The sequence below is a fragment of the Gavialis gangeticus genome, unplaced genomic scaffold (genome assembly GCF_001723915.1).
Source record: "Gavialis gangeticus isolate Ggan-Ray unplaced genomic scaffold, GavGan_comp1, whole genome shotgun sequence".
Lineage (NCBI taxonomy): Eukaryota > Metazoa > Chordata > Crocodylia > Gavialidae > Gavialis > Gavialis gangeticus.
Genome location: NW_017729028.1, coordinates 32,139,765 through 32,164,850, shown reverse-complemented (window position 1 = coordinate 32,164,850; position 25,086 = coordinate 32,139,765). Strand labels below are relative to the sequence as shown.

The 25,086-nt window shown below is 49.2% G+C and overlaps 1 protein-coding gene across 1 annotated transcript; it reads right to left on the bottom strand.

The window, feature by feature from the left end:
• Positions 1 to 1,165: 1,165 nt before the first annotated feature.
• On the bottom strand, positions 1,166 to 24,470 carry CUNH8orf74 (chromosome unknown C8orf74 homolog). The gene is made up of 4 exons (XM_019520686.1): positions 24,423 to 24,470; positions 21,929 to 22,121; positions 6,644 to 7,044; positions 1,166 to 1,488 (listed from the first exon to the last, which is right to left on the bottom strand). The coding sequence occupies exons 1-4, from the start codon at positions 24,468 to 24,470 to the stop codon at positions 1,273 to 1,275; spliced, it is 858 nt and encodes a 285-aa protein (XP_019376231.1). The 3' UTR covers positions 1,166 to 1,272.
• Positions 24,471 to 25,086: the final 616 nt, after the last annotated feature.

The following is a 25,086-nucleotide window of genomic DNA, read 5'->3' as shown; positions in this document are numbered from 1 at the left end:
ATACCTTGCTGGGGTCGTTTGACCCCAGTACTCTTTCCTGCCATGGCAGGGGGTCGGACTAGATGATCTGCTCAGGTCCCTTCCAACCCTAGAAACTATGAAACTATGAAACTATGAAATATTGTCACCATCACTATTCTACGGCATATTAGATGAGCTCTGAGTCCCCACTAGAGTACTATGCCAAGGCAGCTGTGGTCACAGAACAAGAAGTGGGGTAGATTAATTCTGTTTCCGGAGCATTTGGTGCTGTGCCCCTGATTTTGCTCCTCCAGTGCTGCACCTCTTAGGCACAGGACAGAAATTACACGTAAACCGGCATACGTGACGAGAAATCAGCTTAAATCTGCAACACAACAGGAGTTCAGTGCACATAAACCACTTTGAAAAAGGCCCAGACTGGTTTAAGATCAACCTAGATGGTTTCAGACTTAAGTACTAGTTCAATACATCAGTTTATTGAACGTCTATCCCAGATCTCCTCCCAATTCAAACTAACTCAGTCCCCCAGCATCCCAGGATGCTTTGCACCTCCCCTGCAAACCCCACTGGCAGAGCCTTGGCCCAAGCTGTCTGATCCAGCTGAGCAGGGAGGCGTGCTCTAGCACCCCCCAGCTTCTGGCCTGGGCCGCTGCAGGCCTGTGGCTGCATTTTCAGAATCAAAAATGAATGTCTGTTCACTTGCTTATCAGTTCAGTCTACGCAGCTTAAAATAACCTGTGACTAGTGAATTGATTCAGCCTTGGGCTTTTTGACTGTCTGTACACAGGATCTCACCCCAAGACAGCAGGTTCCTGAGGCTCCCGGTGGTAGCACGGGCTGATGGAGAAACAAGCAGCTAATCCCCCAGCCGTGGGAACCAATGTGAGAGAGAGGCCTGCTATTTATAATAGGGATCTCCACCTAGGGCTATCTCGGGAGTGAAGAGAGCAAACTCTTGCACACTGCTCTGCCCTTCCACAATACTGCCTTGCACACTGCCCTTCCACAATAGGCCAAATTCAGTGGGCTAGCACTGAACGTACCCTACATCTTTTAGCAGAGCCAAGCTGTTGATAGTGAGTGTCTCCTGTCTCCCATGTTAATAACTCATCGGTCGCATTGGTTTGTTTCTAGCGAATTTAATCGTTCCAACCAGGGCAATATGAACAAACGCGCTGGCATCAGCCATGCCCAAAGAGTTCATGCACAAAAGGGAAGCGCAGACCACAGTCACTGTGCACCGGCAGTCAGGAGGTTATGCTGAGGTCTATCCAGAAGGGCGGTGGCTCGTCATTTCTTCTTTTTCTGCACCTGGGCTTTGGTCGACTTCACTCGGTCTTCGGAGGAGGGAGGCAGGGGGTGGGTGGCAGGCGGGTTTAGGGACAGGGTCTTCTTTTGGAGTCTCAGCTCCAGGATCTCAAAGGTGGTCTGGATCTCAGCCCGCAGGATCTCATGGACAGCGTCAATCCGGGTCCCGAGTGCTTCTCTCACCATGCTCTCTAAAACCTAAAAGGCAGTGGAAGAGCAGGAGGGCAGGAGCTATGTTCAGCCCCAGCTCTACTATCAACCAGCCGTTCCCTTTAACCTGCCAGGGGTTCAACCCAGCCCCCCTGTTGGAAACAGACTCATTAATGGTGTCCCCCATCCCTCAACTCTTCTGGGCTCCTCGGAGATGTGGGATCTGCAGGTGGGAAGGGTGCAGGCCTAGATGTGTCTGCAAGGACACCTCTCTGAAAGAAGCTCCCTACTTTTAACCCAGCAGAGATTCTCTGCGTAAGCCATTGATTCCTCTGGGGGCAGGTTATTTCTGGATGCTTGAAGACCTCTGGGTGTATGCATGGAGCTGCAGCACAGGAGGCCAGGAAGTCGTATGGTGACAGTGGGTTGGATTGCTTGAGAAGACAAGCAGCCCAACCCAGACAAGTTACACTGTCCATTGCACCAGATCTCCTGAGGTCAACCCAGATCCCAGAGGGTTCATGGGCTCCAGGGCTCAGATCCTGTTTCAGGCCTTGTGTGTGAGACTGACCCAAAGCAGAGACCCCACTCTCATTAAAGTGCCCGGTCGACCTTTCCAGTCACTTTTTCTGGCTGTTTGCCTGAGTTCAAAAGGTGATTGAGGATGGCGTTATCCGCATTACTTGAACTCCAACGGTGCAGTGACACGTGCACGTTATCGCGCACACATTAATTCCACTAGACATGTGGGCTGATCATCAAAGTGCCTCATTGGAGTTTAATTAAATCTCCAAAACGATTTGTTCCTGGGCTGGGAACCTGTAATGCAAGTTAAGGCAGAGTTTGGGCTCTCTGCCCCTGAGATTCATACACTTTTCATGGCTGGTTACAAAATGAGACTGGAGATGGCAGCCCAATAGGTACCCTACCAAGAAAGGGCCGGATCCTGCAGTTTTTGCACACTCAGACCTCCCAGGGTCTCCAACGGGAGGTCTGTGCTTACTGTAGGATCTTGCACTGTCGAATCTGACCATGATGCAGGCAAACCAGGACCAGATGAAGAGCGGAAGGGGTCCAGGAGTGGGGTGAGGGGGGTGCAGGCACACTCCCTTTGGCGGTCCAAGCTTGCTGCCCGGTCAGTGCAGCTCCTGCCAGAGCTCCTCAGATGCAGTGAGCTCTATGAGCTCACTGGTTCAACTGGTGTGAGCTCTGGCCACTGCTCTCACGTGGCTGCAGAGCCCAGGAGGTGAGTGCTGTTGCGGCTGCTCGTCCCCTCTTTTCCCCCGCCGGGGAATTCAGTGGAGGAGAGGAGAAAGGAGGAGGTGATGCTCAGCCCCTGGGCTCCAGAGCTGTGAAAAAGCAGTGGCTCTGCCAGAGTTCACACTTGATCAGCTGGTGAGCAGGAGCCCATGCTGACCGGGCAGTGAGCTCAAAGCAGGGGGCGACCGTGCCACCACACCTCCCTGGCTTCGTCTGGGAAGGGGTGAGCCACCAGGTTGCATTCTTAAAGCAAGACTGTCACGGAAGTTAATTCTCATCGCTGCCGACCAATTAGGTAAAAAAAAATGATAATAATTTCAGAAATCGTAATGCAGCAACATGGTACGAGGGCAGTGGACGGACTCTGCCAGTCGCCTGTCCTGGTCCACTATCCCAGCTCAGCCAAGAGTGACTGGGCAGCATCCATGGGGTAAAGTTATTTCCTGGGAATGGAGCATTTTAGCAATCTGGGGTGTTGGCAGCAACACCAGCGAAGGGGATTGACCGCTTAAATACAGCAGGCCAACCCTGCAGCCCCTACTAGAGCAACACTCCCCTTGAGGAAACCCCATAGGCTTTGGTCCTTTTCGTCTACCGTGATGCTCTCCCTCCTGCTAATACTCAAGTCACTGCTGTAGGGAGCTGCAGGCAGCTGCCACGACATGCAGTGTGTGAGAGGGGAAGCCCATGTTGGGAAGGCAAAGATGCCGAGAAACCAGATCTCCATCGCTTTCCTGTGTGGATCCAATTTGCTCCACAGTGCGCGGGGAGAAGATCCGCATGGGTAAGAAGGAGTGGGAACCGGGACAGTGGCATCATGATTTGTGGCCTCAGCGACACGACTGTGTGAAGATGCATTGAAAATTCAAACTAGATTAACCAGAGCATGTCTGGGGTAGGCTGGCAGATACTCTGAGGCTCTGGCCTTCCTGAAACCTACCCCCAACCTATGAGACACCTCTGCTAAATTTACCTTCTTCCTGTGTTACGCTCCTCCTCCTCCCCACCCCCAGGCACTCCCTTGGGCTCTGCATTACATCACAAGACTTGTTTTTACTGCTCAAATGACATTTAAAAAACCCAACCTGTCTTTTGCTGCAGGGTAAATACCACGTGCCAACTCACCTAAGGTTAAAACACCGTGAAAATAAGAAAGGCGCTTGAGTTCTGCCATTAGGTCAAGTCGCTGAGATCAGTGCCGGGCTGGGTATTACAGCGTCCGCTGTGGGTTCACTTCATAGCAAATCTCAAGAGCCTGGTCTCTACTCTGTGCATCAGAATAGCTCATCTGTATTATTTACCCAAGGTAAATAATCTCAGGTTTTCAGCTGTACAGACCAGCTCTAAAAGGGCATGCTCTCAAGGCCATGCCCAACTTTGCCTTGGCCACAGCCCCAGATTTCAAGCCCTTCTCCCCCACCTTATCGGCTGCCTATACACATGGTCACGGGTGGAGCGGGGGCGTTTTAATTAGAGTGGTTCCTGGACACCCATTCCAATTAAAACAGCTACTGGCATGTGCATTAAGCCTCTACGCATTTCAAAATGGCCGTGGCACGCTTTACCTAAAGACCATTCAACGAGGCTTAGATAAAGTGCCCCCACGGCCATTTTGAAACTTGCTGGGGCTTCGTACATGTGATGGTGAAGCAACACCGGGGCTAATTAGAAGTAGCAACACTGGGACGTTCTAATTAGAAGTAGATATTTGGCTCAAGGAAAAATAACAACAGGTCAATAATGCGACCTGTGCCCTTATCACCCAGTGGTGAGGCTCTCTAATAGCATCCCCCGCAGCAGTTACTCCCCAAAAGCTAGCTGTCTGTCTGCCCTGAATCCCAGTGTAATAGATATTGGTGTAAAAAGCTGATATAAATTATATCAGTATGGACATGTTACATATCCAAGCCACAGGCTTGTCTCCATGCTACCCTAACGTGTTGCCTGCGGGAGCTGGCAACTGAGCAAGCTCTACCGGGGCTGCAAGAGGTTCGTACCTGTTGCTAAGCTCCGGCGGGGCAGGGGCCTTGGTGCAGCGGGCCTTAGGGCCCTTGACCACCTTGGCCCATGCCCCTGACTGGACAGAGTGGGAGGTCCTGGAGTCCTCCCTTGTCCTGGAGGGAGACTGTGGTCTACCCTCCGGCTCCCAGGGAGAAGGGCCTGGCAGTAGGAGTCTATCGCCTGCTTGCAGTCCCTGATGGCACGCAGTCTCTGGACTGTGACCTGGAGCTCCTCCAGCTGGCGCGCCAGAGACCCCAAAAGGGAGCAGACCCCACAAGGGGAGGTAGCCATGCTCCCGAGCCCCAGAGCCTGGAACAGGTCTTTGGTGACTAAGTGATGATATTGTGGCATCATGAGCAGGTTGCCCTTAGATTTAAAGCTCTCTGGAGCAGAGACTGTTTGTTCTGTGTGTGTACAGCCCCTAGCACAGTGGGTCCCAGACCATCAGTGGGGCTCCTAGATGCTGCCACAGTACAAAGTCATGAAATAATAATAATAACAACTGCAACAAAAATGGCAACAGCAACAATGATGATGATACCAATAGTAATAATAATTGTTCCCAAGCAGTGGAAGGGAGCACGCTTGCTGGCATAAATGTGTAGGTGGACCTTATTCTCTCTGCTGCTTGATCAATCAGTTTTCTCCTGTGGTACAGACAGGCACCCAGAGGGACTTGCCTGTTCTCTACAGACCCCGTAAGAATATAAGAACTGCCACTTTACTGGGTCAGACAAGTATCTGCTGTCACACGGCAGCAGAAAGGGGATGCCGAAGGGGACAGTGAGCAGGGTATGACCAGGGTTTTTCCCCTGGTTCCTCTCCGACTTGCAGCCTCCAGCAGTTCGGGTCTAGGAAGTTCTGATTCAGATGCTGTCCCCCTAACTCCCAGGCTCAGTAACTACTGATGCCCCTTTTCTCCAAGAATGTGTCCAATCCCTTTTTGAATCTGGCTAAACTCTCAGCATCCACCACATCTGTTGGCAACAAGTTCCACACTTCAATGACACATTGCATGAAAAGAGAACATCCTTTTGTTAGTTTAAAAATTACTACTAGTTCCCTTTTGTGACCTCTAGTTATTACATCATGAGAGACAGTGGGTGCATCTACACGTACATTAGTGTGCTGTAGTTACGGCGGGTTTAGTACTTGATTAACCGACTTGATTAACTTGCACTACTGTGCAATAGTGCTGGTGCACAGGTTTTTAGTGATGTTTACTGTGCTGTAAGCATCCCTGGAGTTGTGGATTTGCTCCCTGGAGCTCCAGATTTGCTCCCCAGAGTCATGGGAGCAAATCACTTGTGACCGTCCATCAATCCAAAACAGAGCACTGGCCTTCGAACAGCACTGCATGGAAAAGCAATGAAGAAATGCACGGCCAGGAAAACAAAAACCTCTCATTCCCAGTCCTCATTATGTTCCTGCCCCTGCTGCAGCAGATTGCTCAAGGCTGAGATCAGGCTTATAAGTCACCTGCGTACCCATGTGACCTAGCCTCCACCCCTCTTCTTTCTCTTTCCTCTCTCTCTCCTCTCCTTTTTTCCTTTTTTCTCCTTTTCTCTTTTCTTCCTCCCTGTTTCTTTCCTACTTCTTTTCTCTCTTCTCCCCCCGCCCCGCTCGATGCAGTCGTCTTCACCCACAAAGGATGAACAAAAACAGCGTGCAGTAGCCTAAAACTACTGCACAGCTGTAGCATATTAGCATGGGTTTTGCCCGGCACACTTCTGTGCAGTGTTATTAGTGCATGCATGCACTAATAACACTGCACAGAATTGCATGCATGCATCCTGCATGGTTAGTGCCTTGTGTAGATGCGCCCAGTAAATAATAAATCCCTATTTACTTTCTCTTCAGCATTTAGCATTTTGCAAACCCTTCTCATGCCCCCCTTAAGTGTCTCTTTTCTAAATTGAGTAGGCCTGCCCCACGCACTTACCTTTCTGTCCAGGGCCCCTGCCTGTGCATCCACTCTGTCGTACACCCTTTGCAGCATGTGCTCCTTTTCTGAGTGCAGCCTCTCCTGGAGGAGCAGCATGTCGGTGCGTTTTTGGGCCTCTGTGGCAGAGAGGGCAGCCAGCTGCTGTTGGTGTTTCGCGGCTTCCACTTCAGTGCCTGCCATCAGCGGGAGAGGCTGCGGGGGCCCACAGACTTCCAGATGGGCCAAATGCTGTCTGAGGTCCCTCTCCTGACACAGCACAAACTGGTAGAGGTGGTAGTGCCTGATGAAGGTGTTGCAGAAGTAATCGCACACGCTGCAGGCTTTAAAGGGGCTCAGCTTTGGCTCGCGCACCGTGAGTTTGTCCTGCAGGAGTTGGAGGGCCTCTGAGATGCATAAACCTGAATAGAAATGAAAATGGTGTCTGAGGGAGTGGACACACAATGAGATTAAGGTGACACAATCTACCCCAGATCCTATTCCGTACGAAGGGGCAGACACTCAACCAGCTCCCTGGCCTTACACTTAACCTCATGTAAGACAACTAGCCTAGGTTAAGACAGCATATCCACTTCATTTTTACTATGGAGTAAACTCAATTTCCCACGTAATAGATGTGTTGTGTACCTGTACCACAAGCCACTTGGAGGTTCACATTGCAGTCAGCCTGCCATTTGGATACTGTGGTGTTGAAATGATGCACTGATTAGCAGCAACAAATATTTGTTATGTGCGTGAAATACATTGGCATCATGCTCCTTGCTTCGTGCTATTTACATTTAAGCCTGTCTTGCAAGGAAAACGGGAAATTGCTGCTTCTTCAGGCCTGCTGTTTCCAAAGTTGTGTTAGATCAACAAGCCTGCATTGTGTAGCCCACAGCAAACATGATTTAAGGATTATTTGTTGTAAAACAAGAAGGCCATGTTTCCTCCAGGAGGCTTGCAGCCAATTAGGCTGACAACTGTCCAAGCAGATGAATGAATGTCCTACAAGGTTAACTCCACTCTTGGATTTCACATTGCAATGATACGGATGTGGATTTGAGTCCTTTGCTTGTGGGTTGGGGACTTCTTTGCGACAGACATCACTGAGGTTGCTTCTGATCCTGTGGCTCCCTCACAGCTCCTGTTGAAGTGTGTTTGTCAGCCCACTGTGGCTAGGGATGGAAGTTACACACAAACCAGTTTAAGTGATCTGAAACTGGCCTAAACCTGTAACAGAATAGAAATCCAGTGCACATAAACCAGTTTCAAAATGACCTGCTTGAATGTAGTATCAGACTTAACTGATTTGGCTTAAACCAGTTTATGAAACTTCTGTCTCAGTTTCTTTTCCTGGTTCAAGTTAAATCAGAGACCCCCAGCATCCCAGCATGCTTTGCAGCCCTGGGCTGGACTGTGCTGTCTGCTCCAGAGATAAGGGTTGGCCCCGCCCCTCTGCTCCCTAGCTGAGGCAGTGAGGACTGGCTGACTAATGAGTGGGTGGGGGGAAAGCCCACGTGGGGATGCAGCCCAGTCTGCAGGGGGGGACTTCTTACCCCCAGGCAAACCCCAGCTTGGGCCAGGGAAGGGTGTTAAACACCTTCCTGCTTCCACTCAAACTTACTGCTGGCTGCAACTGTGGACTACAAATCCCAGAGGCCCTGGAAGCAGGAAGAGGAAGTGATGAGCAACCCTGCAGAGTCCTGTTGCTGTAATTCTGGACTGCAAATCCCAGAGACCTCAGGGGCCACAGGAAGAGGAAATGAACACACAGCCAGAGAGCTGTGCCCTAATACCACCCCCTTCCCGGCTCCTGGCCTGAGCCACTGCAGGCCTGTGGCTGCATTTCCTGAATCAAAAGTAAATGTCTGTTCACTTCTGTTTCAATTTAATCTGCGCAGCTTAGACAAGCCTGCAAAGTCTAAATTGATTAAGCCTTGGGCTTTTTGACTGTCTGTACCTAGCCTGTATGACAGACCTTGAGCCTTATTTCACATCTCTATGGATTCGATCCCTGGTGAGCTTTTTTCTCGTGTTCATTTGGGCTCTGTTCTAAGTGACAGTCTATCAGGCTACTACAATTCCCTTGGAAGGTTTAGGATTTGTATCTCCCTCTACTGAAATCCAAGGCAAAATTCCCACTGACTTCAGCCACAGCGGGACATAGACCACGATAGATGTTTTCCTACGGTCAAGTAATGATAATGAGTCAGGCTGGAGAGTAATGGCTTTGCTATCCCTTTGGAGAATATTCAAGGAAGTTGGATAAAGCTATAAAAATGTCAGTAGTGAATCCTGTCATAGGTGATTCCTCTCCGGGTCAACTCAAATCAGATGCTTTACTGAGGCAAGGCAGAAGCATACATAATATGTTGAGCGCCACACAAAGGCATCCTTGGTCACTGGTTTAAAAAAAAACAGTCCATGACACAGGCTTGGGATATTGGTAGCCCAAAGGGGGAAAGGCCTCTGTGACTATATAGCCCAGCCGATGGGTGGAGGGTTGAGTGGTAGCCCACACTGAACACATCCTTGTTGTCCTTCTCTTGTAGCTTTTCAATTTCATAAACCTTGAGGAGGAAACTCGTTGACCACATGACTCTTCACTGATCACTAATCTGTCTAACGGTGGTCTTATGCTGCCCAGGCAATGAAGGTAAATGCTTCTTGGCCTTTTGGCTCAGGCCAAGTGTACTTCCAGAGGATCATGACTGTACATAGGCAATGTGAGTGTACAACCCAACAAACATTAAAAAGAGGGAGAATTTGCTCTCCCCCTTAGTCCTCAAAGATTATTTTTGTGGGCCTGAAGGGAATGAACCACAAAGAGAGGAAAATATGAAGAGGCAAAGTGACACAGAAATGAATATGAAACCAAAAATGGAATCAACCCAACCTTCATGACCCCCTACCTTGGGTGTCTTTAAGAGGAGGCTAGACATGCACCTGGCTGGGGTCGTCTGACCCCAGCGCTCTTTCCTGCCCAGGGCAGGGGGTTGGACTCGAGGATCTGCTGAGGTCCTTCCTGACCCTAACGTCTCTGAATTTATGAAATTCTGGGATGGCTATTGCTATAGATATAAAGGTAAGAGTCCATCTGGTTTAAAATTTTCCAATGACCGCCCCCCCCCCACACACACAAAAAAAGACTTTATCCCCAAAACTAAAAATTTCAATAAAATCATAGTTCTAGTAAAAATAATACCATTTGTGACAATTTTTAAACCAACATTTTGTTTCATTTTGGTGAGAAAACCCACTTGCTCCCCGCAAAAATTCAGAAAGCAAAAAATGTGAGTGGGAGAGAATGAGCAATTTATCCTTACCAAAATAAAACTTCCCCAAACTCTTCCAAAATGAAAAAAAATTCAATGTTAGAAAGAATAAAAACTTCCCAGAAAATGTAATATAAAATAAAAATTTCTGATGTCTTTTGAAAATGTCCATGATGCCCACTCATTTGTATTTGCCTTCCAATTACTTCCAGCTATGAGTTTCTATCTTATAACACGTGGGAGACAGTTAGCTGGGTTCATCTGAAGGTAGGGAGAAGGTAGACATAAAAAGGTGCTCTCATTTCGAGAGTCCATTTCTTTTTACTATGTGAAGAATTGGTTCCATAAAAACACAAGACCTCAACTTGTCAGGATAGTTGACCTTCCGGCCCTCAGAAGTCACATTGAAAAAACAGACTTAAAGGTAATACCCTGTGACTTAAAGGTAATAAAACAGGTTAAAAAACAGACTTAAAGGTAATACCCTGTGACGATTCCATGTGGATCTTAGTAATGTGTGATGACAAACATTTTTTGCCAGTTTTATACCAGCATTGTGCAGTCCTGCAACACTGGCTTGAGACTCGATAAGCCTGGTTTCAGTTTCTGGCTGTGCCATAGTCCAGCTGTGTGACCCCTGGGAAGTCACAAATTTTTTGGGCTTGCTAAAATGGAGGTGCTTTCCCACCAAGTGCCATAAAGAAAAACACAAATAATAACGTCAGCTAAGCACTCAGCTAATATTGTGAGAAAAGCCCAGCCTGGGAGTATTTCCCCATCTGGATGATGCTTTAGCAATAGAATATGCCCAAACTTGTAGTGCTCTAATTGGGCTCTCATTTTATGGGGATTCCCAAACAATCCTTCTCTCAGTTTTTCAGCACAAAAATCTTGTGGGCCCAAAGGATTGCATTCATGCCAGTAGATTCCCTGCCTCAAGTGCTGTCAGGCATCCAAGCCATTTAGTGGAAACCTTTTTGGAAATTTCCACCTTCTCTTTGTTTTGACGTATGCGACCCAGAACAATTTTCTTGTTTTTTCTGTTATCAGTTTTTGCCCTTCCCCCCCAATGTAAAATAAAGTGATAAATCATGCCGCTAAAAATATTTTAGAAATGTTGTATTTAATAAAGGCAGACAAGGCTCTTTGGACGAAACTGATATCTTTTATTAGACCGACTTAAATAGTTGGAAAAAAAGTTTTAGCAAACTTTCAAGTTTCAAAGACTTTCTTTCTTGAAAATGATGTTTCATTTGCCAAAAAATTATGAATGTGCATTATATGAAAAAGTAGGCCAGCATTTCAGGCATATGTGTTATAAAAAATAAAAAGACATCAGGCAAGGCACAATATTTTTAACAAAAAGGAAAGAAAACAGCAACGCCTATTTTTTGTTGGTGGGGGGGAAAATATTTTCCCCCCCAAAAAGAGTTTGAGTTTATTACGAAAAATTGTTTACTTAGAAAAAAAATGAAGTAGAGAGCCCGTGAAGTTTCTAACTGGCTGTATACCTGACTATAACATATCAGATGTTTAACTGGGCAACACTGACTTTGCATTGATATTTCATTTGGGGGGGCAGCGTTATGCCTACAAAACTGGAGGCTATTTCTGGAGGGTAAATGGGAAAAACATATCTTACCCTTACCATCTGTGCGAAGTGAAGTGAAGACAAAAAATGAACAGCCTGGAAGTCTAGTTATGGCTTGAGCAGGGGACAGGACTCTGGGATTAGGTTTCTACCTCCATCACTAGTAGACTGCATGCCTTTCGGCAAAGCACTTACCCTCTCTCTGAGCTTGTGTTAAGCTCTTTGCAATACAGGATGATAATTCCTACCTTGGGTGCTGCGAAGCTTAATTACGTGGCCCTAATGACATTCTCTGAGATGCAGAGAAGCTAGCTGAATGCATGGCAATAGCATCCATATCGATTGCTGCTGCTTCTGAACTAAAACTCAGAAGGTTGACCCTGGGGAGATAAAGACACCGGGTTGAAGAGATCTGGTTAATAAACTCTGTAATCCTAGCCGATTCTGGCAATTCATGGATGAGATTGTAGCCAAACCCTTCAGGAAACTCAGGTGAGGCAGCAAAGAATGGGCTGATACAGAGATTAACATGGGAAATCACCGAGGATGTGGACCACAAAGGTATTTAGGTGCCTGACCACCACTGAGGACCACAAAGGTATTTAGGTGCCTGACCACCACTGAGTCTATGGAAGTCCGTGAGAATTAGGCATGTCCAAGGATATGGGTCTGTGTGTTGCCTCTTGGCAGAAACAATTTTGGCATGGCCTCTGGCCCCTTGCAAATGCAGGTTTTGCACAGAGGAATTGAGGCACAAAGAAAATGTGCTCCTTTGAAAAGATGGCCCTAAGGAAACTGCATGAAACTCCCGAGCCTTTGTTATATTGTTTAGGTACAAGAAGGAAAGCACCGAGTAAAAAATAACACACACAAAACACAGCAGCACTTTGCATGCATTTTACTCTGGGACAAGCAGGAAGGGGGTGAAACATATATTGTTGTCGATTCAGTCAGCACCTGTCAGCCGCGGCAGGTCAGTGCCCTGGTGCTATGTTGCTGGTAAGCAGCTCTTGCTCCTGCCAGGTGTTGCTACAAACAGGCATCAAAAGCAATTCAAGGTCACAGCTGAGCTTGGGGCCATATGGTGTCAGGTCTTCTATACCTATATAACCAGAGGGAAGCCCTACTCTGAAGTGCTCAAAATGTAAATTGGCACCACACAGCATGAGTGCGAGAAAGGAAGAAGTGGAGTTGTTTCCGTTTTACAGGCGGACAGCTGGATGTCACCTCATTTACGGAGCCCAGGCTCTGTAAATATACATATCAATATATAATGTAATGTATAAATATATAATGTATGTATAAATAGATAAATATAATGTAAGCTCACTTTTTGCTACCGGAGCAGTATAAAGGAGAGTGAAGCTCATCTCCCAAAGCCACATACCGGGCACGTCTACATGAGATGCTTTACTGCGTATTAACCTAATAACACTGCGCAGTCGCATGGCGGTTAAAAACCGTGCTCATAGCCCACAGTGCGATGTTATTAGGCTAATACGCAGTAAGCATCACACAATATGCGTGCGCTGGTGCTATTGCACAGTAGCTCTAGTTACAGCACATTTAGTTAGTACTTTTTTAAGCAAGTACTAAACTAAATGCGCAGCATCTAAGGCGCATCAATGAACATGTAGACATGCCCGCAATGTACTGACCCTCATCAGGGCCTGAACTACAAGATCAGCCGTCCCCTCAGCATGGCTGTGACCACAATTGATTGCTACTGCAGCAACCAGGAACCCTGGTCCTGGACCAGAGCCCTGTTGCACCCGGTGCTGTACAAATGCAGAACAGCACTGGACCTGGACTCCTGGCGGCCCTGAACAAACCTTTTGAATCGGGCCCCCCTTCACCAGAGATAATGATAATAATAATTAGACAACAGGAAAACATTACCATTTTCGGGCCCCCTTTCTGCCTGGGCCCCGGGTGGCCGCCTGGTTCACCCATGCCGGTGTCCAGGTCTGATGCAGAATTTAACACCCCAAAACATTTACAATCTGAACCGTGGCTGAAATATCAGTGTGCCAGGTCTGCTTTGGATCTCAGGTTGCATCTCTACCAAGGTTACTCTATTATCTTCAGTGGAGCTGCCTCCTTCCAACTGGAGCCACGGCTCAGAATCAGGCCCATCAACAGCAGCGGGAGGAGCGGTTCTGGAGTTTGCCCTGACACCCCGAGTGCAAAGGGCTCTCGGTTACTCCCATGCCAATACAGAGTAGCTCTGCTGGAAGCCAGCGGTGGTTACTCTGGATTTATCCCCGCACAGCTGGGAATGGAGTCTGGTCCTTATGATTTCCACATTGAGACCTGCAGGAAAGAAGCAGGGGAAGGAAAGGCCAAAGTTTAACTGCTGAGGAAACCTATATTTAGTGGCAGTAATTAGCAGGCCCGAGATGCTAAAGGAAAAGGAGAGCTGTAAAGGAAAGAGGCCGACTGCCTGGCGCTGCCTGGAGGGCGGCCACCGCTACTACTGATGTGTGGCCTGCTCGTGCGCTAGTGGCATCATTCACCTGTGATGGGCACTGATGCCTCTCTGCAGAGGATCTGGGCTTTTCCTGCTAGACATGCAGAGGCGCAGAGGGGATGGAGCACAGTGCAGATGCCCGCAGTCCACCCTATGCTTTGCCTGGGTTGCTCTTCTATTTCATACTTGAATTAATTGTATTTCACTATATGGCACTTTACCTGGGATCTCTTGAGCATCTGTTAACCTTTCACGGAAGCTGGGTGTTGGCTGCCCGGGTCCCCTGGCTGTAACCTGGGACGGGTTTGGGTGCTACGTCTTGTCAGTAGTAAGAGGTTTGATGATGGATGTGAATAGGACGGTTTGGACAGGACCGATCCTGCTTCTGGCACGACCTCTGGAGGTCCCTTCCTGCGCCACTTCTCTGTGATGAACTCAGCCCTCTTGAGGTTTTGGATATTGCTCCTTGCAGTTGTGGGTGACGGCTTGAAGTGGGAATCAGGGGATTCGTTTGGGCTTTTTTTTCAGTGAAAAAAGGTGACTAGACCTGATAGCCCAAGACGGGGCTCCTACCGCAAGTAGTGTAACGGGGCGGGGGTGATCTAGGCAGCAGCCCTGGGCACTGCTTTTGTGGACAGGTGCAATTCTAGCCACTGCTGCCAGCAGCCCTGCTGCAGCTGGTGCTGCCCTGCTACACCTCGGCCTCCCGTCCTGTATTTCTAAACACCAGCTGATGCTGACTGCAGTCTGCCTCTTCCAAGAAGTAGCCTGGTCTTTGGTCTCTCCAGCCTTCCCGGTGGCTGCTCCATATGCCCCCACTGCACATGAACAGGGGAAAGGCATACGGCGATTCTGCTGCGGGATTAAAGGGGCAGAGCCTTACCCCATGGCAGCCATAGTCACTGTGTGCGCGCTCCTATCCTTACTGCAGGGTAGGAGCGTCTCCATGGTCAGGTCTCATGGGCCAGCTGAGCTATGAGCCCTCTTTTACCCTCAGATAAATTATTCATGTGCCCAAACACCGAGGGTCTGGCACCAAGGGCCTGGTCCCAACGTTGCTCGTCCTGGTGTAAGTCTGGAACAAGTGCATTGAAATCAGTGGAGTTACCTAGATGAAGACCAGCAGTGAGGCAAGTATCAGCCCCGTGGGGTTTCGTGCTAGCCCTATCCATCCAGCTCGGCACGGTGTCGTAGAAGGAGCCGCAGCACCATGTCCGAAGGAGCGCGGAGGCCGTGCAGTGGCTCTGGTTTCCGTAGGCGCTTTCCCAAGCAGTGAAGTCAGTCCACATTTTTCCAGGGGATTCGAGTGAAAGCCTGCATGCCATTCCTCCAGCTTCGAGGGATTCCTGTGTAACAGGGCTGTGTGTCTTGCATCTGCCCCACCTTTTCATACGCAACAACGCCAATTTATGTGTCATGTAGCTGCACCCCAAGGGAGCATTTTTCTACCCACTTGGAGCAGGCATCAGTGACTGCCCAAAGGAGCACGATTGCGAAGTCCGATTGCTACCCGGAAAGCAGGTAGCATGCTGTTGGCACACTTGGTAATAACCAGTAGGAGAGTTAAAACTTGCTCAGCTAGCTTGGAAGGCAGATGTCTTGACTATCTAATAAAGTGGTCTTATATTTATCAGGCACTCACAAAATCCTAGTTGGCAAAAGCCGCCTTTATTAATGCCAATTTTTCTCAATCCAAAATGGGTTTTTGTTTGTTTTTGCGGCAAAGATTTTTTTTTTTTTCTCCTGGAGATTAACTCCTGTTGCGCGCTGGCTTCCTTCCCAAGCTTTCAATCTATCATTAGCTTCCCCCATCCATTATTCAGCAGGGTTGACTGTAAACGAAGCAGCATCGATCTTTCCCCTTCGAATTGGCAGGGAAAGCAGAGAGCAGCTTGCTACTTTGTTATACTGCGCCGTGTCCCTTCCTATCCTGGCCGGCTGCAAAGGGAAATGCAACTTGCTTGTGACGTTAAATGAAGCCTTAATCTAATTGTTAGGAAGCAGTGGGTGTTCTGAATAGAGCCTGTTTCATAATGCATGCTCAAAAACAGAGGTTATGGTCCCAGGGGAAAAGGTAGCAAAGTCAGTGGGTTTGGGGGAATGAACAGATTGCAGCGAGGTCTAGGGACTGTGGGCAGGTACAGACATTACACTTTTTCCAGTTTAGGTGGTCAGAAACCGGCCTAAACCTGTAACAGAACAGAAGTTAGGACACATAAGTCTGGTAGCAAAATTGCAAGATAGACCCGGATGGATGTAGTTAGTATCAGACTTAATTGGTTTAAATGAAACCAGCCTATCCAACGTCTGTCCCAGATCCCAGCGTCGGCTGCTCATGGGCGTACCCTTACCCCACGGGGCTGAGACACACAACGTGGTACAACAGAGCTGCCTGGGGATGGACTTGACTGGGAGAGTGGACACACAGAAAACTTTCACTAGTTTACAGTAACTCCTTGCTTTCTCAGAGTTAACTACTCAGGCAGTGTCACAGGTCTGCTGCTGCGCTTTTACACTGGGGTAAATTTACACTGTGAGTTTGCACCCACAGTACCCTACAGTAACTTCGTCACCTTTTCCTGAATGGTACATTATTGGGATTTAACTTTCAGTTCCTGTAGGGTAAGAGCATGCAGGCAAGCAGGTGCTACAGAGCATGGATGGCAAGTCTCCAGTCCTCTCCATTCACTGAAAACTTTTCATTAATCCCGACACTGAGTGATATTAAAATTCACAGATTCACAGAAGTTTAGGGCTGGAAGGGACCTCGTGAGATCGTCGGGTTCAGCCCCCTGCTCTGGGCAGGAAAGACTGCCGGCGTCAAATAACCCCAGCAAGGTGTACATCCAGTCTCCTATTGCAGATCTCCAGGGTAGTTGCTTGCACCACCCTGCTGGGAATCTATTCCAGAGTCTGGTCACACGAACAGCAAAGAAGCTTTTCCTTATAATATAAAATGGTAAGATCTCTGGGGTAGGGATCCTGGTTTATGACCGTGACTCCTAGGCACTAGCATGACTTAAAAATAATAATAAAACTGCAGAAAGCTCCAAAAAAGAACTGTGCATATGTAAATCCCCTGGGATCCCTTGGTACGAGCAGGGTATAAGCAGTGCATAAGCCTGAAGCCAGTCTCTTGGACAGGGGTAAAATTTCCCTGCTCAATGAATGCTTTTACTGGGTCGCCCTTCACCTCGTGCTGTCCTCAGAGCCAGAGTCTTCACTGCCTTCACAGCTTTCGTCCGCCCCGATTGAGCTCCAGAGTAAATGTGCAACGCAAACAAGTTGCCTACAGCAATAATGGCCAGGCCTTTGCAACTGGCATTAGGCAAACACGATCCACCCTAGACTGTGAACAGGCTTTATGTGATCTAAGTAAACAGCTAGTATGCTGTCCTTGTCCCTGTCCTCACAGACTTCCCCACTGCGCGCTGCTACACGTGCAATTAGCACGTAGCAATAAACTCCAGCGCAGTTCATACCGTAGTTTATTGCGCCCAAGACCACAGCATGTTATGCTGGGGTGGCGCAGCCCCAGCTGGCAGGGAGACCAGGGGGTCAGCCTGCCAGCCGGGGCTGTTCTGATGTGAGCCCTGGCTCAACCCAGCTGCGGAGGGGCTGGGTGGGGCACGAGGATGCTAACCAGCCGGCACCCCACATGCTGTAGCACCCTCGTACCCCCGTCACCCCAATCGCTGTCTGCATGTGTTGCAATGAAGCAAATAACTCCGTCATAGGATAATGTTTGTGTCGGGCAGTACTATCCTGCATTGGAGTGAATTAGTTTACTGCAGCCTAATAGCGCCACATGTGTAGACAGTGATGCTTTACTGTGGAGCTAATTAGACAGCTCCACAGTAAAACACATGTGTAGATGCCCCCACTGAAGGCCAGATCCAGGCAGGCCCAGTGCACCCTGAGCTTCTAGTTACTCTGGTGCAGTGCTTCTCAACATTTTCTGACTTGAGGCACCCCTTAATAGGCTCAATGCACCATTTGGAAAATGCCCTTTTTTAGTCTTCACTTGTTGTTTTTTTTATTACAGAAAAATAATTGAGCAAAGAACTCAGGAAGCCCACAAGAGGCCATGATGTTTTTTAACACTCGCTATTTCTATTTGAAATCTCTGGGTTTGTTGTGTGAATCATGCTTGCACATCTAACCGGGCTAACATGGTGTGGCCCTCCGGGGCACTCTTGAAAGGATCTCAAGGCATCCCAGGGAGCCACAACGCCTAGTTAAGAATCACTGGCCATACAGCCAGCAACACCCGCTGTAGCATGAATTACATCCACAGAGAGCGATTTAGCCTTGTTCAGTACGAACGTGAAAAGCAGAACTGGTCTCACATCGAACAACCAAAGGCAGGAGGGAATGTGAAGTTTGCATGTTGTTGCTGCTGTGGGTGTGGGGATGGGCAGGTGGTTGTGTCCCTACCCATACATGAACTAAAAAACATGGTTATCTCTCTCTGACCGTACCCTGGGTGGACTCTGATCAGCTTGTATGGCGAAGAGAGAGACTGAGAGTGACCGGGACACCAGACGATCCCTGGTATGGCCCTTGATGCAAATGGCCCTAATCCGGGCCATTTCCTGTTGGTCCTTGGATGGTTGGGTGCCACATTGTGGTACTGTGACTTTGCCACCTCCCTGTCTCTTCCTCTGCTGCATCTTCCTCTTCTCTCCAAGCGCGCCAAGGAAGAAAGGATTTGGGATGCCTGTTTGTATCTTGGCCCATCTCAGGCCCAGTGCCCCTCTCACACACACAGGTATGAATCAAAAGCAACATGCTGAAGCTAAGGGAGTAGTAGGACTGAGATAACATCTACGTGAGAGGCCCACTACAGCTTTGAGAATAGGACATGGGGGGAGTTAGTCATCCTTTGTATGGGAGAGCCTAGGATCGGGATCCCAATCCTTCCAGGACTACTGGACAAGTGGCAACACTCAACATTTCTCATAGATCCCCACACTCGGAGCTGGGGAGGCCTTGTGCAACCTATGAACAGTTTAAGGTGGCTTCACAAACCCTTAGTAGTCCTGTGGACCACCATTTGGGAGCCCCTGGCCCGGGAGAAGCCCAGAAACTAGAGCAGTGGTTTTCAACACTTTTTAGACAGAAGGCACCCCTCATTAGACACAAAGCACCCCTTGGGAAATGCCAGCTGTGCATTTGTACTCTTTTTTGACTACAGAAAAATAATGGAGCAATCCTTCTGTTGCAAAAAACTCAGAAAGACCAAGGCAGGGCTGGCTGTTTCTAACACTATGAATTCTTGTTTGAAATTGCTGGATTTATCTTGTGAATCGTGCCTGCACCCCTAAGAGAGCTAACATCATGCAACACCCTTGAAAGGCTCTCAAGGGCCCCCTGGATGCTACAAGGCCCTGGCTGAGAATCAGGGAGCAGGAGGTTCAGACCTGGGACTCTGGATCCGTAGAAATCATTCTCAGAAAGACGAAGTCCAAAGACTCAAGCTTTGCAGCCCCTTTTTATTTAAACTTGTGCTGTATAAACACACAACACACCCAGTGGTGTGAACCAGCTGTATCATCTCGTGAGCAAACAAGGCCACTATTAGCTCTAATTTATTTCTTGGCAGCAGACTGGGACGTAAGTACACAACCCACTTGATGATGCTTTCAAGGTCACCGGAATAATGCATGTGTTGAGAGGCGCTTTATGCATCTCGGGGTTGGAAAATCTCTGCCCGAGGCATGCATGTTGAAACCAAGGCAAGCAGGGGAGCGGGCTTGTTCCTGCCCAGTGCTGAGCACCATTTGCAGAGTGCCGACTGCTCCCACCACTCCTTGAAGTGACTGCAAGTGGAGATGTTCAGCTCCTGACGTGAGAAGGCTCTCAAGGCACGTCTATGCAGCCTCTCTCCTGACTTTGTGACTGTGGCCAGCAAGATAAGACCCACCCATTCATTCGCACTGGACTCAGCAGAGACCAGCAACTGGCAGAGCAGAGGGCTCAGAGTGGTCCTGAGCGTGTGTCCTAGTGCTGTGCTGAGGCTCTTCCTGCTCCCCAGCTGCCGGCTTTGCCTGGATGCTGGTCCCTGGTCAACCTGAGGGGCAGGGCAAGGTGCCAGAAGCAGCAGGGAAGCCGTGAAAGCCTGGTCCAAACATCCCAGGCAGCATTCGGTGGGGTGATGCAGAGTTCAGGGGGTGCTGGATCAGGCCCTTATATGGATCTCATGCCTTCTGAAGCTAATTTGCTCCTTTTAGTTGCATCAGCATGACCCTGATGATCCTCAGCAGGCTACACCACTGTAAAAATGGGCTATTAACAAACTAATCTTCCGTCAGGGAATTGATATAATCCTCCTCATTATAGGGGTCAGCATGTCCGTGCTGGTGGAAAGTGCTGGTGACTTGGTCGAGGTCACTAGGGTTTTTTGACCCCTCAGTTCCCTCTTGGTTTGACACTGATAGATGGATCTGGGGTCAGAGTCTGATTTCCACACCCCAGGCACGAGAGTGCAGCAATTCCAATGCGCTCAGAGGTTTTCCTTGGGATTTCCATCAGTGTAAGGGAGAATGTGGTCCAAGATCAGTCAACCAGCCCAATGATTTGGGGTAATACACTAGGTTTTGCACAAATCCAGAGTCATATGCAAAGGGTAAGTACGCAGCCACCACTCTGGGTTGTCGGGCAGCAAACCTGAGCTTGCCTCCTTGCTGTCAATGCCAACTAGGCGCACCCAAAAGAGTGCACCTGACTCCTGAAGTTTTATTCTCCCAGTTCAGTCAAGGTGTACCTTCAAGAGAAGGGCAGAGAAAGTGCTTCAAGGAGGTCCTCAAGGCCAGCTTGAAAAATGTAACATCAACATCAACTCATGGGAGACTATAGCCCAGGACTGCCCCACATGGAGGAAGAGTCTGCTGCAAGGATCTCAGTACTTTGAAACAACAGGAGACAGAAAAGTGAGAGTTGCGAAAACCTCGTGTCGCAAATCGAACCAAGAGCCACCTACCGTGCACGGAAACAGGTGCCTGAGCTGCAAGTGAGTCTGTCGATCCTGGAGAGGCCTCATCAGCCACCTTCAGACCCACAGATAAGACAATTATGGAAGACAGCCATCCTTGACTGCAAGGGATTGCCAATGATGATGAGATGCAGCAGCCACTGATAAAAGGGTATGGACTGCAGACCAGGATGCACTTGGTACCATCTGAGATAGCTTCATCCTCTAGTAGAAGCAATAACTTGCCAACATCCCCGCTGACCATTCAATAGAGGGAGCTGCGACACACGTTAACGTAGGCCACATGTCCTGAACCTCCAGGGGGTCTTTCAGGAGCAGGTGGTAATGTGTCCCTATAATGGCGTGCAAGCATTTGCATCAAGCAGTGGCAGGTGCACGCGTGCATGTGGCAAGTGCACACGTGGCAGCTGAAAGCAGTGATTTTTATCTGCTTCTGGCCTGTTGGGTGGGGAAGCTCAGGAGCATTTCTACAGAGATTTCAGAACGGCCGATGGAAGGGGCTGGATAAGTGCTGGGGTTGCAGTTACGAGTTACAAGTCACAGGGCGAAGGCGTGATTTCAGGCCCCGTAAACCTGAAATATATGCATATCTGCGCAACCCAATCAGACTTGTTTGGCAGGGTGGCACTCCCAGGCATGTCAGACCAGGACAAGGCAGGGCATATCTCTCTGAGGCCCCGGTAACCACTGCTCTGAAAAAGCACTGCAGGAGCAGGGTTAGGACAACGGGTTTGATTCTGGTCTCTTGACATCAATGAACTTGTACTCCTTCCCTTGGCATAGCACGGTCACTGTAGAGTTGCATGGGCATAGCTGATCCCCTAGCTACTAACTAACCCCCAAACATTCAGGCCGCGACTTCCCTCCTCTCTGTTTTACACTGGCATAAAAGCATTGCCTTCCACTTTCCTGACTTGGACCCACATGGGACCAGCCCAGAAGGCCACGGCTCTTTCCTAGCATCGGCACATACCTTGCGTGTCCGTCAGGAGCTCTTCTGTGACCTTCCCCACCTCAGCAACCGCGGGCCAGGGCAGGCCTTTCTCTGCGGCGAACACCAGGCTGTCGTGAAGAGCGTCCAGCTCAATGCTCCGCCGGAGATCCCGCGCCTCGTCAAACGCTTCCCAGCCCAACAGCAATCTCAGACGCTGGCGCCCCTTTTCTCTCTGGTGTTGAGAAATGAAAGACAGGCCGTATTAGCATCGCAGGAGGCGGGAGAGCTCCCTTGACATCAATGCAGTGCAAGGCCAGTAGAGAATCGGCCCCAATAAGGGTATCAACATGCAGGATCCTTGGGCCAGATTCTGGTCTGACCTGGCACCGTTCAGTCATGTGGCTTCTGATTTATCCTGCGAGAGAGGAATCAGGCCCGTGGACCTTCCTCTGGGGTCTGTGTCACCCGATATCAAGCTTGGGGCCTGGACCCGATGCTCTCGCAAGGTCCCTTCCGGCCCTAACATCTATGAAAACTATGAAAATGTCTACGCGATGCTGCTTCATAGTGAAAAAATGGCTCTGAGACTGGGACTAGAAGAGAGACGGTGGCTTCGTTCCTCCGTGAAGGTGGACCACGATCCACCCTCAGGCCCTTCGCTTGGCCTGCCCAGATCTCCTGGTCTGGTGCAGACTGCAGTCCCTGCCCCGAGGATACTCGTTCCCTGCCATGAGGGAAGTTGCAGGGGGATGAGGGCAGGTGGGTCCTTGGGGAATGATAGTACAGGCTCCCTGTGGGTTCATTTTGGGTTGGGTTCAGCTTCCACACTGCTCCTTGCTCAGCGCTGCACCCGAAGGTCCTGAATGTCAACGGGCTGGATAATTGCCCTCACCCCATCATCTAAGGAGACCTCTATCTCCCTAAGAAGAGGAAACAAGGGGCAGGGTCCTTAAGTAACCCCAGAGGTGACCCCTGCAGCCCAAAAGCTGGTTTCCCTCAGCATAACATGTGTGGCTTCTTGCAATTAGGCAGATCTTTGCAGTCCTCCTCTTGCAGGATCTGCCTCAGCTCCATCAGAGTGAAGTCCACAAGCCCTGATCAGGGTATTGAGCCACTGGTGGGCGTGGGGGGCAGGATCTGACCGCTCCCTTTGGTTTCTCCTCAGCCCTACCTCCTGCCAAGGGTTGTTAGATTGGGGGATTGTGCATGCAGTGGGTGTCAACCAATTTCTCAAGGTTGAAATGCACCATTTCGTTGTTCCACGTGGAAACTTTTCACTCCTTTTGTCACCTGCTCAGATCTGGGGTCTTGGGAGGAACAAAAGGTGGGTACTTAATAGAGATGGAGTCAGGTATGACCAAGACATGAGTGGTCAGCAGGGGTCCTGGTTTTCTCTGATAAAAAAAAAACAAACCCAATTTTCAGGTTAAAAAAAGTAACCCCAAATCCACATTTTTCCATGATCAAAATGAAACACCACTATATCTATCAATCTATCTACCGATCTATCTAGCCCATTGCTCCTTGTCCTGTCATCTCCCCCAATGAGAACAGCCCAGCTCCATCCTCTTTGCAACACCCCTGCAGGGACAGGAAGGCTGCTATCAGTCTAGATATCTATCTGGATTGATAGATAGATGTATCGAGATATATATATATATATATAAAGAGAGAGAGAGAGAGAGAGAGAGATCGATATATAGGTATAGATACCTAGATATAGAGGTGTTTCATTTTATATATGTCACATGCTTTCAATGCACCCTTGCTGCTAGGATCTTCCTTGTGAGAAATTTATACAGTGAAGGGCCAAGTATCTTCAACCATTGCCTGCAATAATTACCTAAGTTTATGCTCTTACCTCCATGCTAGATGGAAAAAAAGTGCTTATTTCACTGAAGACTATGCTCATGTGGCTTAGCCTCCACTTACCGTAGGGTAAGAGCAGGCATAAGGCAGTTACTGTGGAACAGTTCAGGCCCTGGCTCCTTCTACCCACATGCCCATTATTCATATATATGTATGTATTAGTGGTGCTTCGTTTTAATAATGGAAAAAAAGTGAATTTTGGGTTAATTTCTGAACTCAAAAATTGGGTTGTTTGCTTTGGTTTTTTTGTCAGAGAAGACCAGGATCCCTGGTGGTCAGGCCTAGTGGTTCACACTAAGTCCAGAGTCGGGGCGGTTACCAACATACAAGCAGTCGAGGTCAAAGCCAGGTATCAGCCCAGTTTCCAGGGTGTCAAGTTGAGGGTCAAGACGAGGTCCTGGCCAGGGCAAGCAGTTGATGAAGGCCAGGAGGTCCAAGACGGGAATCCTGACAGAGGGCAGGCAGCATGAGAGGCACGGCACGCAGTTTTAGGACCCGGGAACCTATACCATGATTCTGGGGTTGGTAGCCACTGCAGCGGTAGGGCAGCAGTGCACACCCTCGAGGTGGAAAGTAAAATGTAAGGGAGGGGGGAGGGTTTCCTTGGTGCTTACCCTGGTATTGTATAGGGCAAGGTCTGACCCATCAGCAGGCCCATCTTTACCTGAAGCTGGATCACTGCCCTCACCCCATCTGCTGACAAGCCGGCCATCCTCCTCCGAACAGGGCACCGCGGCCGAGGCGTTGTGTGGTCACAGACGGGCGACGTTCCACGGGAGCCAGCGTTCTAGGACCCCCCGCCCGTAACCCGCTCCCTGGACGCCGGGGCTGCGCGGGCTTCGGACACAGCTTCTGATCTGGAGAAGCTTCGGGGTCTGAAGCAGTACATCCGGGTCGAAGCACTGGCCTCGTTTGGCTTCCCCGAAGCACTTCGGAGCCGCCTCGGAGATCCGGCCATAAGGTATAATGGGGAAACAATAACATAGCTATAACTTTGTTGTTTTTTTGTCCGAGTTGGATGAAATTTTCAGGGCTGGTAGGCTCTGCAGAGCCAAGTTTCAAGAAGATTGGTGCAGGGGTTCGGGGGGAACTGCTCCTCAAGCTGCAGACAAGCAAAACTGGCGCCATGGGTGCTTGTGGGACTGACTGTGTCTGTCTTGGGGTGGGGAGGGGAGACACTGCTGCAGGCCTGGCTGCTAAGCTGCTGTGTTCCCAGTTACCAATCAATCGATCATGATTCACTCAGGGACCAGGGACTCAGGACCAGCTCAGTACCCAGGACCTAGCTACTCCATAGTTTCATAGTTTCATAGTTAGTTGGGTCAGAG

Excerpts from the sequence above, each read along its gene's own strand:
- CUNH8orf74 (XM_019520686.1), bottom strand. The coding sequence starts at position 24,470 with ATGGCCGGCTTGTCAGCAGATGGGGTGAGGGCAGTGATCCAGCTTCAG. Across the intron at positions 7,045-21,928 it reads GCTCCTGACGGACACGCAAG|GTTTATGCATCTCAGAGGCC; the intron begins GTATGTGCCGAT and ends ATTTCTATTCAG. Across the intron at positions 1,489-6,643 it reads CAGGGGCCCTGGACAGAAAG|GTTTTAGAGAGCATGGTGAG; the intron begins GTAAGTGCGTGG and ends ACTGCCTTTTAG.